This window comes from Falco biarmicus, chromosome 4, assembly GCF_023638135.1.
Source record: "Falco biarmicus isolate bFalBia1 chromosome 4, bFalBia1.pri, whole genome shotgun sequence".
NCBI classification, from domain to species: Eukaryota; Metazoa; Chordata; class Aves; order Falconiformes; family Falconidae; genus Falco; species Falco biarmicus.
In genome coordinates this window covers 40,131,860-40,149,292 of record NC_079291.1, presented here as the reverse complement: position 1 = coordinate 40,149,292, position 17,433 = coordinate 40,131,860, and the positions used below count along the sequence as shown (strand labels likewise).

General features: G+C 42.4%; 1 protein-coding gene across 2 annotated transcripts in view; it reads left to right on the top strand.

The window, feature by feature from the left end:
- The first annotated feature begins 1,593 nt into the window (after window positions 1-1,593).
- ST8SIA6 (ST8 alpha-N-acetyl-neuraminide alpha-2,8-sialyltransferase 6) overlaps window positions 1,594-17,433 on the top strand; it is a 36,587-nt gene continuing 20,747 nt past the window's right edge. The window contains exons 1-3 of one of the 2 annotated variants that reach the window (XM_056335524.1): window positions 1,594-2,111; window positions 2,404-2,499; window positions 12,204-12,302. In XM_056335524.1, coding sequence (XP_056191499.1) covers window positions 2,017-2,111; window positions 2,404-2,499; window positions 12,204-12,302 — 290 coding nt within the window. In that variant the 5' untranslated portion in view covers window positions 1,594-2,016. Of the gene's footprint in view, window positions 2,112-2,403; window positions 2,500-12,203; window positions 12,303-13,546; window positions 13,758-17,433 lie in introns of those variants that run through there. The other variant, XM_056335525.1, reaches the window with a different exon arrangement.

Sequence of the window (17,433 nt, the reverse complement as noted above, 5' to 3'; positions counted from 1 at the left end):
GATTAACCTTCTGATCTGGGAAAAAATCTCTACTGATATTAGACTAGTGCTGGCAGCAGACCTCCAACTTGAAATACGATGTCCTCACTGACATCACTAGATTTCCCATGGATTAGCTGACAGCGATACTTCAGGACTCATGGGAAAACCGTATTGCAGAGGGAAATAACAGTGAGAGGGGAAGAAACACCAAATAGTTTCCCGGACTGTAATTCTTAGTCTTCTTTTATTCAGAGCTGAAACAGAATACCACTAGACTTTCTGAAATGAAAGATTTATTGTTTTACAGAGTAGTTAATGGATATTATGAAATAGTTTATAATAATATTCACTAACATAGGCAGGAGCCTTCAAGTTTTACAGAGGTAATGGTGGAATTGAAGTTTCTGGTATGTGCTAACCAATGAACATATACATACCTTGAAAAGTTTCCTGTTGGCCCCTACACGTTCATAAACATTGTCAACTGGATTTATAGGATAGGCCTGAAGCTGAAGTAAGAATTTTTTGAAGCAGTGATGAAACACCTTCATGTTCAAAAGATTCACGATTCACGACAGCCTCAAAACAGCAAACTTCTTCAGGACTTGAGAAGTCTTAGCACCGGCTTTGTCTATTACAACCAAGCACTTCAAAGCCAAGGGAATGACAGCTGTGTTCACAGGGGGACTGTGCATTGAGCCAGTCTGTTACTCGCTACCCCTTGGCAACACCATCCCGCAACTGCTTCTAGCTTCCTCCCACCAGCACCCACAGCACTGCTTGCCAGTGAGCTAAAAATGCCCTAAGAAATAATTAGGTATTTCCTAGCATACCCCATCACAGCTGGTGCTCTGCTGTTTTCCTGATGCACTGTAGGCATGCTGCTTCTCCTTGTCATACCTAACTACTTACCAGTCACAGTATCAACTCCCTTGTTACTTCATTTATACGGCTGCAGCAGTACTCTTATTTTGAGGCTTTCCAGCCATTGTTTGGGAACATAATAAGAGCAGCTCCAAGGCTTAAGGGAATGCTTGCCGACACAGAAAACAGGAACGATAGGGAAGAATCTGCAAAACCAAGGTGTCAGCTGGCTCACAGCTTAAAGGCTGCTCTAAGGTATAGCACCTCCACCACCCCCTCTGGTAATAAAGGCAGCCTAATTAATGGCACCTTGTTACCTTATTAGGTTTCTCATGGCAATGGCTGGCCTTGTGAAAACAATACTAAATGCAACATTACGTAAAATGACACAAACTTACCACTGAAAAATTTCTTTACCAAACCCACTGCAAATAAATCTTCAAAAAAAAACCAACCAAAAACCCAAACCCACAAAACAAAACACATCGACTGTCATTTATAAATAAGATAGCGAGCTATTAAGGCAACCACGACCTCGCTACACCAGCCACGGAGCCGGGCAGGCTGCCCGGGCCTCCTCGGCGGCCCCTCGCCGGGCCACCCTTGCTCCGCGCCTCCCCCGCCCCCCCGGCACCGCGGCCCCCACCAGTTAAAGTTTCCACAGTATTGTAACTCCCTCGGAAGGCAGGGTAGCCGCACCGCCGCCCTGGCTACCGAGAAACGCCCCGAGCGGCCGTGAGGAAAGGCCGCCCAGGTCCCGCCCTCACGCCGCGGCAGCTCAGCGAGCCCAGCCGCTACCCGCCGGCACCGCCGCCCCGGCAGCGAGCGGGCGAACCGAGCCGGCGGCGCCCTGCCGAGCCGGCCCCCGCCCGGTGGCCGCCGTCCCCGGCACCCCGCCCGGGGAGCGCCGCGCCGCTCGCCTGAGGGGAAAGTTTGGCGGGAGCGCTGGCGGGAAGCCGCCCCGGCCCCTCAGGGCGGCCGGCCCCGGCGGGCAGGGCCCCGAGCCGCGGCCGCGGTGGGAGGGGGGGCTGATGGCGGCGGCGCAGGGCTGCGGGCGAGGGGCGGAGCAGAGAGACCCTGTGGCTGCCATGGCCGCCTCCCCCTCCCCGCATCCTGCTTAAATACTATGGGGCGGCCGTAGCTGCGGCGGGCGCCGCTGCCGAGCGCACCATGCGGGCTGTCATCGCCTTGGCCGTGGCGCTGGGCAGCCTGCTGCTCGGCGGCTGCCTCCTGCGCCTGGGCGGCCAGCAGCCCCTCCGCGCCAGGTAGGGCGGCCGGGGGGTCTCGCCCGCCGCGGTGGGGCTGCGGGGCGGGAGAGCCTGGAGCCGGCTGGGGAAGGAGCGGGACGCGGCGAGCCCCCCGCCGGGAGAGGGGCGCGGCGGAGCCCGGCGCGGTGCCCCCCGGCGCGGGCTGGGCTGGGCTGGGCTCGGCTCGGCTCGGCTCGGCTCGGTTGTCCGCGGTGTGTGAACGATTCGTGGGGAGGAGACCGGCGCTGCTCACGCTGGTGATGTTTAATCACTGGTTTTGACAACTTTGTTTTCCCGTCTTGCTTGCCAGAGGCTGGGAGGAGGACGCGGGAGTAGCTACTGTCACGCCGAAAGTGGTGCGAGCCCTCAGGTCCCCCCTAACGTCCCTTCCTCAGACCGAGAACAGGTACGGGCAGCCTGCCCCCGGTGCCGTGCTGTGCGGCCGTGGGGAGGGGGCTGCAGGAGCGGAGACCTGCCCTTGCTCCCCTTCGTTCTGCCTTTTGTTTTGGCAGCTTCATCAGGGAGCACCGTCGGAGTCTTATTAGACTGAGGAAATGAACATTCACTTTATTGCTAATAAAGGCTCGTAGGCCCTCTTAAATGACAGCTGCCACTCTGCCATTGGTTTCGAGCCCAATAAAATGTTGCGTATAGCAGTTTTGTTAATGTACAGCGCAGAAAGTGCTTGCTGAACGGCATGTTCCAGGTATCTTTTATTCTTTTTCCCAGGAAGGTGGAGCTGGGTAATATTGTTACCAGTTTTGTAACGTGTATTTAGTTAAAAATACCGATTTCTTCTTTAAAATCCATAGGATGAAGGCGAGACATGGTAAGCCTTTATCATGTTGTGTAGCATCTTACTTCATGGGAGACCTTTCGCTTGATCCCATGTCTTGATTTTTTACATCAGTGTAGATCTTTGCTTTACAGCCTCTTATTTTATACTGTGAAGTTTAATATGAAAATAGTTGGTAAAATTAGCTGTGAAACAAATTGTTTCCTACATGCAGGCTTCAATGTTAAAGACTCTGTTTTCATGCTCTTGAGTCTTCACACACTGTAGGAAAACTAATAGTGCAGAAGAGGGTGGTATAATCCACACATGAGATATTACTATGTGCGAAGTCGTTTGCAAATGTTTTTGCTACTGTTTTACTTTATATGGTCTCATTAACATTGAAATTCTAATAATTATTAGATGTTAATATATATTATGGTCAAAAACACATGATAAAAAATACAAAGAACTTGGGAACTGGGTCTTCCATGGGAACTGTGATGTTCTGGTTACATTGAAATCGATGGTGACAATGCAGTTAACCTTACTGAGGCCACCATCTCACCCCGTCTAGCTGAATTTGAGGCTGAAACAGCCGCAGCTATCAGTACCTAAAGGGGGCCTACAAGACAGCTGGAGAGAGACCTTTTACAAGGGCATGTAGTGATAGGGCAAGGGGGAATGGCTTTGAACTGAAAGAGGGTAGGTTTAGATTAGATATAAGGAAGAAAATCTTCACAATGAGTGGTAAGGCACTGGTACAGGTTGCCCAGAGAAGCTGTGGATGCCCCATCCCTGGCAGTGTTCAAGGCCAGGCTAGATGGGGCTTTGAGCAACTTGGTCTAGTAGAAGGTGTCCCTGCCCATGGCAGGGGGGGTGAAACCAGGTGATCTTTAAGGTCACTTCCAGGCCAAACCATTCCATGATTGCCTAAGTTTTCCCTAAGTGATGTTAGTCGTAACCATTGCAGCATACCCTAACAGTAAGTTTCTTATATGTTTCCGATAAGACTCTTGTGCTTACAGCCTCAAATTTTAGAAGTTTCACAAGCCGTGTTTATAACATCTTTCAAAATTAGAGCGAAACAAAAGGAATAGGAACATTTGCAGAATTCTAATTGCAGTTACTTGCTTCTAGCCTGCTTCTCTTTCCTGCGCTCATTTTTTCCCTTCCTGCCTTTTTTTCCCCTTCTTTTCCATTCCTTATAATTTACTGCTTTTGCAGTATGTTCTCTGTTCTGCTTTGGTTTTTGTGGCTGCCACTCTGTTCTCCTCTGCTCTGTTTTGTGTTACGTCTGTGGTTCCCCCCTGCCCCGTCTTGTCATATTCTTCCTTTTCCCTGCTAGTTTCTGAGCTGCAGTCTCCTTCCACTCAGCTCTGTGTACTAAACCATGGAGTCAAATTGACTAGAAATGCTGGCAGAGAGCACTTCAGAGAACAGTCTAGCTACTTCCCATCTGTTCTTAGAACACTCACAACTGGAGCAAAAAAAGTGGAAGCAACACATACCAAAGAGGGCTGAAAATCCATTGCACGTATGGGTCAGTTTTTAATCTCTGTAATATGGCAAGTGAGCATGAAATTTTAAATATATGCTTTTCCTTAACCTACTTGGAGGATTTTCGCACCAGTTTGGAGCTAGTTTTGATCAACATGAAATTGTATTTTTTCATAACTAAGTGACTGCAAAAGGGTGACAAGTAAATTATTAATCAAAGAAAGTTTCATTTCACTCTAGCTTCTGTAACTGTAGTGTCTTCGGAGGGATGGCTTACTGGTTGAATCCAGGAGAGGATGTTCTTTCTCACCTGAGTAACTGTGCTCAGTAAGCTAGCCTGACAGGAGTTTGTGGTGCATGTTTGGCATACGAGGAAGGAGAGAGAGCTGCTGGACTGACCAGGAGCTGTTACTTAATCCAGTGAGCAGCTGGACTGGGCAGGGAGCCGTGCTGGAGGGGGTTGATCCAGGCAGCAGCTGGACTGGGCCTGGCTGAGGGCCATGCTGGAGAGATTTGATCCAGAGAGCATCTGGACCCATTCAGGAGATTCAGACCAGTCCCTCAGTGATGGAGATGGATAGTCTGGTCAATAGGAATTAGATGCCAGTTTGCAGTGGGGTTTTGCTGCAGTGTCCGTGAGTATAGCAAAAGGACAGAAGAGTCCCTCATTGAAATAGGTTGTACAGAGGTTAGTGAATTTTTGAGTTGGTTGAGACTACATTACTATGTTGATATGTAACACTAGGAGCAATCTTTTGGTGCTGTGTCACTGATGGCAGTGTCCTTTCCTGTGTAAGAGGATGTGCACAGGTGTTAGGTTAGACTCTGATTGCTTCGTAAGTTTGATGTGTTTTTTCTGGAAAGTTAAGATTTCTTAGCAACTTTGGTGGGAGGATACAGGAATGGGAAAAGGAAAAAAAAGCTGGGTGCTATCCTTCTTGAACTCAAGTGTAAGTAAACTGGACAATCTTCTGAATCGCAAGCTAATCTTTCTTCTTATCATGATTTCCTTTGCTGTTGGAGGTGTATTTGTAACCAGACATCTCCTGAAGAGTCTTTAAGGCCCTATTACTCTGTTGCCTCGCAATATTGAAAGTTAATCTGTTCCTTTACTTTGAGTAATTCTTTTAAAAGGATGAAACCGAAGGATGAAAGGTAGAAAAGCTGGGGATTGGTTCAGACTGTCATAGATATTTAGGCAGCTGTTATGCACATCAAGATTTCATTAGATGGCGACCAGGCATCGAAAGTTCTCTGAAGATCTGTGTCCTAGTAAGTAACCTTGAAGATGTGGTTTGTCTCTTGCAGGACATTCTTACCACTTTTTCTTGTTAAGTGTTAGATAACTCGAACAATGTGACTGCCTCTACAGTGTGACTTCCAGTTTTTGTCTTTGGTTTAAATCACTGCCTACTGTGCCTGTTAGTAAGGTTTCTTACTAAACAAAAGGCCATTGTTGTTAAGAGTGTTCTAGCAGTCCCCACATTTATTCATGGAACCAGTATAATTTGCACTGCAGTACTACGGTTCTCTGGCAAATCCTCATGTCTACACCTCATACCATCATCTCAGTTTTTAAGCTGTAACTGCAGGTACAGTTTAAACTTGCTTAAGACAACAGTACAACCAAAAGAAGTAGCCTTGCACTTTTCCAGCCTTTAGACACTTAGTCCTCCCTCCCTCCCCAGCTGTGTTTGTGCCAGCATATTTTTTTGTGTAGTCACAGCATTAATAGCAGAATAGAGGGTTTGGTACTGCTAATGCTTATCAGGGGAAGGTGACAATAATAACAGGAGCTAGGTAGTCTGTTATGAGGCCTGGGGTGTGCTGTGTTAAGCTTGGGCAGAAGTTCTAGCTCCTTTTGTACTGCCCAGGAATATACAGCAGATAAATAATGCCAGCTCCTACAAGAGAAGTGAAAATAGTTTTGTCATGCACTATTTATATGTACTTTATATACAAGTAATAACAAGGCAGTAGTATCCTGAAGAACTGACCACCACTGCGCTGTTACTCCGTGTTGCCAATTTTATGGCATTCGCTTACTATTTCCCTACCTTAGTCTCTGTATTTTCAGGTCTGAGGCAAGCCCAATGCAGAGACTATTGGGGTAAATGAGCAGTGGTAGGAAGTGATTGCAGGGCTGTGAGTAAACAAGTTAGTATTAATACAGTGTTCTATAGTGTTGGTTTCGCCAATTCCTCTCTGAGCAGCAGATCTTTATGCAGGCCTAGGGAATAAACAACTATACTTAATTAACTATGCTACAGAGATCTGTGCATTCTGTCTCCTGTCAAAATATTGCATTCTGGCAGGCAGAAGGGGAAGAAGAGACAGGCTATTACCACGATTATGAACAGGAGCTCAGTATATTGCACAAATAATTTGCTACAGTTTAGATTGGTCAGCACTGTTGGCCACTTCACTAATTTTACTGCTCTCTTAGTATTTTTTCCCCTTCATTCCCAAGTGATGCATGCAGACATATTTTAGGAGCACATTCTGAACACATGCCTCACGTATTAGTTCTGTCTAAATGAATAGGTGTTCAGCTGAAAGCTGCTGCCAGGACCCATTTATGTTCTGACAGTGGTGAAAGGTTTCCCAGCCTCTTTCTGTTTACTTGGTCCGAGTGAAACTGCTCTGTCATTCTGTCTATCATGTACTATTGTAACATCATTTTAGAGTAAGTACCTTATTCTTTTCACTTTACCCAGCATGAAACTCCCAGTGTTGCTTGTCATGTTACCTGTCATGCGGTTTATGGATTTTAAAAATAAAAAGTATCCAATCTTGTGTATAACTGGTGAAGAGCACCAGAAGATCTTCCAAATAATTTCAAAACGCAGCTTGTCTTAAAGACCTGATTTAGCACTGCAAAACCTCCATGGGAACTTGAACAAGGCTAGTAGGATCAGTCTCTTTCTTGGTTACTGTGATTAATGTTACAAGACAAATTCTTACTTCTGTGGTTTGATAAAACCATTTTTATAGTCCATTTCACCAAGCATTTAAATTGTATATTGACTTATTAAATTGTTGCAAACCTTAAAAACATCACCATATTCTTATCATAGATTAATTTGAAAAAGTGTCAAGGATAGCACTTAAGAGCATCCTTCCTAGGCAAGTGTGGCTTACAGGTTTTTAATAGTATTCAACTAATAGACTATGACATTCAAATATAAATTAGTCTCTTCAAGGGAGAGAGATTAAGACAGAAGGTATTCACAATCGGGATAAAGCTGTTCAGTGCCACTTTGGTAGAAGGATATAAGAGCACAATTCTGCATGCAGAAGTTACCCTTTTTAGCTGGAGATGCTCAGCTGGAACAGGGTTCAGAGGTCCTGTACTGCTTCAGGCAGACAAGAGCAGGATGCTGTAGAAAAAGTGCAACAATTAATTCTACTGGGCATGGGGTGGATAAAGGCAATGAGTGGGATTTTTCCTTACCTTCAGTGTGAATTTAACTGTTGCTGAAATTAAAGGTGAAATTATTGTTACTTTCAGTGCTGCCAACAGTCTAGTTCTGATCTCTTTTGAAAATCTCATGCCACATTCTTTCAGTTGTTTCCAGCTGATTTTGCAGGAATTCTGGAAGATTGGCCTTTCAGTCTTGGGCATATCTTTATGTTATGGTATAATTCCAGCACTGTTTCCTTTTTCTATTTGCTTATTCCCACCACCTCCACCCCCTGTCCTTTTTTTCATCCATCCTTTTACGTCCATCCATTTTCCAACTCTGATAACTGTTTGGGGTTGAGTTTGGTTTTGGTTTTAAAGGGCTTCCCTTTTCCTTTACTCTCTGTGCCACTGCTCCCCCAGAACTCTATGTTAACTGAGGCATCTGTCTGTCTGGTGATTCCCTGCACTAAGGCTCCCTGTAGTCTCAGGACTTGAATGCTACAGGTGCAGCAAAAGGGGCCATGGACTTTCCATATAGTTTCTCTATTTCTTACTCTAAAGGTGGGTGTACTCTAAAGGTGGGTGTAATCCTTGTCTTACAGAATTTTACACTTTAAGGAACTGCTGTTTTCCTGAGAGCAAGATAGAGAATGGCAACGTGCTGATAAATATGGCACATGGTCTTAATCTACTGTGGATTTATTAAAGTACAGATGGTGTACTTTCTGAGTTCCTAGAATTACCATAGGAAGTATGTGGTCTTCAAGCTGTTCATATATGATTAAAAAAAACCCCTGATTTTCAGATTTTGGCCAGTGAGGCTGGCTTTGAGAACATCTAAGCTCTAGGGAAAATGCAGCAGAAATTTCCCTGTTTCATCAGTTTTATGAGTTCAAGCCAACAGAATATAATATGGTTTCCACTTCAAGTTCTCATCTGTCTTAAGAGTTTGCAAAATTAGTTGAATGTAGCCTAATATCTGTATTGTTAGGCATGTTACCTGATTTTATTACAGAAGTTTTAGTGCAGTTCTAAGTATTGAATAAAGACTGTGATCCACTAGGTCAGGTAAATTCATTTAGTGATAAATGTTGCCTAGCATAATTGTCCTGAGTGATCAGAAATCTAATTCGAGTCTAATGTCTGCACAAGTCTGCGATGAATAATGCAGCAGAAGTCTGAACTGCCCCTTGCACACCCCTTTTATCTGAATGCAAAAATGTTTCACTCATGAAACAGAGGCCAATCTGACAGTTAAACAGAAAGTCAGAAATTTAACTTTTGCCAGCGAACCATAGTTTTGCATGTCTCACAAATAAATAGTTTTGGTTTTGTGTCTTTTTGCACCATATAAAGAGTGTTGAGTAAATTTGGTGTGGAAAAAGCCACAGAAGCAGCATGTTGGTGATCTATTTTGTGCTTGCATTATATGGATAAAGAATTTGGATTAAAATTCATGTCTGGTTTTCCCCACAGTTGTGCCATTTTCACCAATCTTTACATGAAAGGGAAGGAAAGACTTCTCATTCCTTTTTTCTCCCCTTGATGGCTGTAAAAGTGATTGTCAGGATTTAATGACAAAACAGAACAGGGATTTATTTTGCTCATTCTTTTTTACCTGACTTCTTCCTTTTTTAATTTTTCAAGTCTTTAAAATGTGTGCATAAAAAGCATTTACATATTAAAAAATGGCACAACTTCCCTCAGTTGATCTTAGTGCTGTGAATTTAAGACTAAAAGTCTGTTGAGTAAAGCTTGTATTTGGTTGAGAGAATATTTATTCAGTGCCCCGCTGATCTCAGGACATAAATTAATAGGAAGCTGTAAGGACCTTGCTATGATTTTCTGCACAGAGCTGAAACCTACTTGTGAAAGAACGTTGGTTCTCCAATGCACCTCACAGGGAGCTGATCAAACTTAACCGCCTACTCTGACTTGGTCTTCCCGGCAGGCTGCGTGTGTTAAAGGTCTCCTCTGACCAGCTGTGGCTCAGAAGGGCGGGGGCCACATCTCCAATCCATATCCAGCATTTTGATTTTTAGTTGTAATGAAAGACTTACTTGCAGCAGTAACATGCACTTGGCTTATGATATCAGTAGTTCTTTTTTTAAGGTTCTGTTTATGCAGCTAAGCTTTGCCTGTAGCCATTTCTCTTACTTTAAGCTGCAGCTGCAGAAGAATCATTTGAGCTTACTGAGTTAAAGAAGCAAGAGAGAGGAAACATGATTTAGTGCTAACTAAATCGGTTCGGGAACTGGTGTTGGGTTCTTTTATGAAAGGGTCCACCTGGTTCTTTGGTGTAGACAGAACAATTCAGACCAAGCTGCAATAAACCCGTGTGCATAAATGATGCGGGCAGAATATTTGCTGGATCTGCTGCGTTGTATGCTCTGAACTGTGCGCTCTGAGAGCCTTCTTCCCTCACATTTGTATGTCACTCCTTGAAAAAGAATTAGATAAGGAGCTGTATGCAAATTCAGCCTAGGAGTTCTCAGTAGGTAGTGCCAGCTGTTACTCTTTATTAAAGTCACTGCAGAACTGAAAGGACACAGGTCTATGTTCTTACCATTGCCCTCAACAAGAGAGATGCAGACAACATACTTCCTTGGGGGCACAGAGTATATGCTGGGAAGAAATTCTTGATGTTGGAAAGAACAGGAGAGAGCTGATCTCTGCCTTCTGCAGCCTATGTCCTGGGTGATGCGCTCCTATGGAGTGACTGATTCACTAGAAAATTCACAGGCAATAGAAAGAAGGAAAGGTGCTTTATTCCTTTTCCTCTCCTGTCATAGCTATGAACATGCCATCTGTTCAATACCAAAATAAGCATTTATTCTGCTTTTTCTTCTTTGGTCAGTCTTCTTATTCAAATTGTTTAAGATTTTAGTTAAGAAGAGAAGGCTCAGAGGAGACCTTATTAATAACTGAAGGGAGGGTGCAAAGATGGTGGAGACAGGTTCTTCCTAGTGGTACCCAGTGACAGGATCAGAGGCACCGGGCACCAACTGAGACACAGGAGGTTCCCTTTGAACAACAGGAAACACTTTTTCACTGTGAGGGTGACTGAGTACTGGCACAGGTTGACCAGGGAGCTTGTGAAGCGCCCACCTTTGTAGATATTCAAAAGCCGTCTGAACGTAGTCCTGGGCAGCTGGCTCTAAGTGGCTCTGCTTGAGCAGGAGGCTGGACCAGCTGATTTCCAGAGGTATCTTCCAACCTCAGCCACTCTGTGATTCTGTGATTTGAAATGCCATCTTTCCCAAGTAAAAGCTTCAAAATCAGCTTGGCAGAAACCATGTTGATGAGTGGTCTCCATGTTTTAACAGGTGAAGGCAATGGAGTTTTGGTCCTTGTTAGTAAAAGGAATGATGGATCAGAAGCAGAGTTCATTGTGTCCACAGCTTTTCTCTTTGTGTGTGAGTGCCTCTGTACAGAGATGGCTCAGTTGGTCTGTGTTTCTAAGAACAGCATGGGTTCTGTTTACTGCTGCAGCTCACACCCAGGAGCGAATGACACAGCATCTATGTCTTCTGTATTTCTAGTTCTGGTTGCAGTGTCAAAGTGCTCTGTAAGTACTGAATCAGTGGAAAGAGCCCCAGAGGAACAGGGCAGGGAAGAGGGAAGGATGGTGAGAAGCAAGGAAAATCAAAATGCTGGAGGAAAAAAACTTTGTGGTAAATGACAACACAGCAGAAGGTTGATGACAGAAGAGGGTGATGGTATGAGATTGAGCCTAGATACAGGGTGAACTGAGGTGAATGGAGTAAGACCTTGGTATCTCAGTCATTTACTAATTTACATCTCGGTCATCTACTGGAACTGACAGAGCAAGAGGACCACACAGGTGTTTGGTGAAATTATGACAACAGGAATTAAAGATGACTGGTACTTGCCTTGGTTCCTTTTACAAATATTTATTCTCACTATGTAAATAAAGAATAAACAAGGGAGGAAGTACAGTAAGTTAAGGCACAAGTACAAAGATCCATTTCACCTGTGGTGTTTCCTGTACATATTATATTGGCTCTGAATATTGCATTTCATCAACAACTTTAGGAAATCACATCTGCTAAGTATTTTGCTGGTGAATATTTTACATACCTTCAAAACATAATGTTCAAGAGGCTTCCCATTTAATTTCTTTTTTTCCATTGCATTTTCTGATTACAGTGTAAAGCAGAAAATATAATTCAGACTATAAAACAGGGTTACTTTAAAGAATCAAGGATTTTATAGTTGCTAGCAGCAAACTCCCCTTTTATACAAGAGCTTCACAATAAAAGTCAATAAGATTTCTTCGGTAATATTTTCAGCTAAATCGACGATTATTAATCTTACTGTCATAGCAAAGTAAATGTGACGGTATTATCAGAATATGTTCTGTCTTTTAAAGTTTGTTGCTTTTTCTCCCTCCCTCCCTTTATAACAGAACAACTGTTAATAAAAATGGAATTTACCAGTTTGAACAGGCTTCCAAATGTAAGGCGATTCAGGACAACATTTTGTCATCATCTGTCAAGAAGAAAAGGTAGGTGTTAACTGTGTTTTCTGCTTTGTTGTTTTTTTGTTGTTTTTTTTTTTTAATGGAAGAGTAGAAGATTGCCCTCTTTACATAATTCTTGATGATATTAATGTGGAGCTATACAACAGGAAACAGAAATTGTTCAACCAGTGTTTGCCTGCATTTTTTCTTCCACATGAATAGATTTATTCGAGGTTGGATTTAACTTTTTTTTATTTTCACAATGTAAGCCAAGAAGATTTCTCCTTGCCAGTTAGCAACATTTTATTCCAAGATATTCACAAAAAGGTTGAACAGAATCTGTGATGTATAATTTCATTCTTGAGCGTCTTTTTCCTGATTGGTGAACACTCTTACTATGAGCAACCTCAGTTAATGGATTCTTTTCAGCATATTCACTAGAATAAGTATGGAAATGAACTAGTATAAAAACCTGCTAATTGATTGCACTCATCATAATAACCAGGCATAGGAAACTATTAATTCAATTTTAGATACATTGAAAAAACACCCCAAATTAATTTTGGGTTTCAACTTGCTGTTCTGCCTTTTCCTGATGTGGAAAGAGATACTTAGTATCAGCCCTGCTCGAATTCCTTGCCATTTTCTAAAGTGAAAATGGGAGGAGCAGCCCATTGCTTTTGACATGTAGCATTTTGCCTGTAGGGGTGCACCAATAAATAAAACATTGTAAATAAGAAGGGCTTCCCATTAAGACTGAGTTCCAGCTTAAAATTAATTCTGTGCCATGGTGTCTTTAAAATTGGAATCCCCACCCCCACCTCCATTTGTGAAGAAAAGATAAATAGAATGTGAAACAAAAGCCCTGCTAAAAATAATTATGTGCCTTCCCCCTTTCAAAGGACTGGAAAAGTAAATTTTTTCCTGAACACAAAACCAACATTAAATCATGATTTTAACAGTTCTTCTATCTTTTCTGCCCCTTCTCACTTTCTCATTGTGTTTTAAGGTCTTTCAGCTGCTTTTAAGTCGCTGTATTCCCAGCGTTCTGTCTTTATTCTTAATTCTTTTTTTTTTTCTTCTCTATAACCTACTCCCACCAATATTCCACTGCATCAGCAACACTACCATTGAAGTATTTATTCTTCTGAAGGGTGGTAGACCACTATGTTGCTGATGTGCTGCTAGTGTTAGCTGAAACAGGGACTGGCAAAAAGAGATCAGAGAATAAAGTTGACTGAAAAATTTAATAATTAACACAAGAGGAGGTCAACCAGTCACTGTATTGCTTCCAAAATCCAGTTTAGCAATATAAATGCTGTTATTTATCCTGTGTGTTATGAGGTTGTACTGGCTGCAGCAATGCCGACATGTTCTTCATATCTAGAATGTTTTGGAGCTGAGATTGTAGGAGAAACTTCAGGAGGTGTGATACCGTTATTCTGTGGCTAAAAAGAAAGGAGCTGCACCATTTAATGAGGCAGAAGATGAATTGGACAGGTAGGAAGAGAAACTGATGCTTGGAACAAAGGAGCAAGGGATTGCTTTGTGGTATGAATATTGCAACTCATTGTCCTTCACTGAGAGGAGCTGCAGCAATCTTTGCTGCTTTTTCAAGGTGTGACCCACAGGTATACAAATGCTTTATATTGCAGTTCTAGAGTTTCAGGGACATTCTGGACACTCTTGCCTCTTAAATTGGCAGAAAGGGGGAAAAAATACTATTGTAAAGCTTGTCAAATGATTTGATAGTAAAAAAATGCTATGTAAGTGGGAAGTTATTGTTATAGCAGGTATGTGCTGGTGCTGATAAAGAGCCTGAAATGCTGAGTTTTGCTGGCAGTTTTCCATTTTTATTCTAGAGCAAGCCTTGTGCACACTCTCCTGAGGGCTTTAAAAACTGATAGTTGTTTTTGTAGTATTTAAGTGTCCGAAGGCAAAAGGGATCTTCCTTTTCTCTTGCATTTCCTGCCACTTTTTCTTTTTATTTGTTTCTTTTTTGAGCATAAGCTGTCAAGTAGGAATATCTTTTTTCATTCCTGCTGCTCATTTTTTCTTCTAATTCTAATAGCTTTTTTAAAGTAGATGTTTAGTTTTAGCAAGTAACCAGTGGGCCCGCATCTGTGTCTCCGTTGTGACATTTTACCTATTGCCTCCCTAGTATCTCAACACTTCTGTCCTTGCTGTTGTCCTTTAGATATCTGCCAAAAATTAGAAGATACTTATACTTTGTCAGTGCCTCAACTGTGCATAATAATTCCACCTTAGCTACTGCAGTTAATGTAGAAGGTCACAGAGTACCTGACAAGTACTACAGGCAAAAAAAAAACCCTTTCAGGTGTTATTTGTCAGCAAGGCTTATATAGTATAAATGAGTTTCCTACAATAGCAAGTTATTATAATGGTTGTGGTGCAGGTGGCAGACAAAAACAGAATGAAGCATGTTTCATTCACTATTCTCAGCACTGTAATTATTTTCTTTTCCACGTATTTTAATAGTTCAATTTACCTGAGCTTTTTTTAATCTTAATAATAAACCCCTTTTAGCATTAGTGAATATGTGCTGTAAACTCCTGGGTGCCAGTGGAAATCTATGTATTGTCCCAGCTCTTTAAAATGGAACGGAGGAGAAGAGGATTGTCTGGTTGCAGCAGGCCATGAAATGATACCCTGATGGCCTTCTGGACTGATTCCATTGGAGGAAAGAGTCCATAAGGCTCCTTTAAAGCAGTAAATGCTAATATAGGCTTTTTGAGAGGAAAACAAAGCTTTCTGGGCTGTAAACCCAGCTGCAGCAAATCCCCCAACTTCTCTTTGGGTCTTAAAAAAAAAAAAAAAGTATGGGAATATTGTCTGTATTCGAGTAGAGTTTGGTTCCTGGAAGCCTTGCATCGCTGTGAGCAGATGTGGTGGCTGCCTTGCAGCACTGCCACTGTTGGGAAGCTCGTGTCCCCCAGCACATGCTGCTGGGATGTCTGCTGCTTGTGGTGCTCTGCTCAGAGCTGAGTTCTGATAGTCCATAGTGTCTTTGTAAGGCACAAGAGGAGTAAAAGTGGGTGCATAGGGTGACCAGAGGTGGTGGTCTGCCTTGTAAAGACCTGTAAGTGCAGCTTTTCTGGGTGAGCTTGTAAGCTTAGACACCTCCAAGCAGGAGTGATTCTATCCAGTAGACAGCAGTGGAAAGGCAGCAATGTTCTTGCATTGTATTGGTGTTTTTTCCCTAGGTGCAGCTTCTGTTACGTGTATAAGAAGGTCCTTACATTTTTCTGACAGTGAGTGATGGTGTTTCTCATGAGGCCTCAGAACTAGCATTATGGATGATGCTTTGATTTGTCTCCTTACCAGATGTCTCCCTTTAATTTGCTAATAACTTGTCAGTCTGTGCAATTTCTTTCTGAGCTGATGGTGATTTTTCTTTTAATTTCTGACTCTGATCTTCATCTTACCAATGTCTTTAGGCTAGAATTTGTTTTTCCTCTCTTTTTTTTTTGGCTCCTGGATAATGATAGCCTAAGTAAGTCTTCTTGCCATGTTATCCTATTAATTTTTGGAATTTTCCTGTAAGTTCCAGCATCTACAAGTTATTTATTGTTCAGCCTTAAGGAATAAAACTAGATGAGTGATTCAGCATCAGCATAGGCTATTTTAAACTTGTGCTTCTATGCCATCCTCCCCCCCTACACACTCCCTGTCCTGCCCTGTGCTGGTACTGACACTTGTGTGACCCCACGGTGAGCCAATTTAGGTAGCAGCTTCATGAAGAAAGTAGTTCCATTTGCTCTGGCTGCAGTTCTAAGGCTGCTATTATACTATACCAGCAGGCAGCTGCCAAAACAGGAAGGTCTTGTTCCCAGTTTCTCCACTGCCATCACCCCCTGCTTATACTGGCTGTGGTGTTCAATGGAATTTTTCCTGATCTGGTCTAACACACTAAAGAAGGAGAAAATGTATATGCATATTTTTTTCCTTCTGGGTTATTTTTTTTGCTATGACAGTAAATTAAAGAGGCCTATGAAGGCATTTAACAAGTGCAAAAGCTGGCAAAAACAAAACAGAGGTGGAGTCAAGTAAGTACCAGCAGTGGTACAAGGGAGAGAACAGATTCAGAGTTGGACTGGAAGGAGGAAGAATGTACTGCACCAGGTCAGGTCAGCTACAGCTGCAAGGAAACTAGTTTCACTCTTCTCCCACCTCTGCCCATTCATTCCTGCTCTCTTGAGTTGTGTAAGGACTCAGTAAAACCAGTTTAGTCGCAATCATCTAGTTCCTTTAAGTGTTTGCTCAGTCTGGAGAATGCAAATCAAGCATACATGCTGTCACCAGTGCAAACTTGAGCCAAAGACCAGTTCTAATGCAGTATTCCTCTTAAAAGTTTTAAATTTTTTTTCTACGTGGAAATGGGAAATGTTTTTACTCGGTTGCAGTACTTTTATGAAGCAAACAATGGGATCTGTTTTTTCAAATGTTTACCATATAGCTGTGTTGTTGAACACAAAGAAGGAAGCTTTTGGGTTGTTGACCTCTGCTGCTGTAAACCAGCACAGCCTTTTTTATATTCCTTCTTCTCAATTCTCATGCGGCATTTAAAAACAGGTGATGTTTCTTTCCATCCCAACTCTTGTAAAACTGTTCAAAATACCCACTTTTAAGTTCCAGCTTACATAAACTCATGATCATTTGGGTTTGGGCCAAGGTTAAGCCATTTTTGCTAAAATAATACAAGGTAGATCTTTTCTGAAGACGTGAGTCCCATAGAATTTGCAGTCATGGCATCCATATAATCTCTTCTTCCCATTCATCAAGTGCTCCTTATTAGTCAGTTATTGTTTTTAAAAAACCTATGTTAGGTTACCCAGCACAAATGGAAGAACTGTTAACATTGAACCTATAAGGGAGGAAATGTCTCTATTCTTTTGACTTACATGTTCTGAAGTATTTCATATATGGACAAATTTAAATCTTTTGAAAGGGTTTAAATGGAGCAGAAAGCTCTTTGGTTATATGTACCAATGTAACCAAAGTGCTGGTTGACATAAACCAACAGATTTTTATATTTAAGAGATAATTTGAAGGAAAACTTACATTTGTAAATATTGGTCTATGGTCTTAGATGATTGAATTGAGCTTTGAGAACTATAAGGTAAATGAAAGAAAAGGCATAAGAAGTGTAATGTCT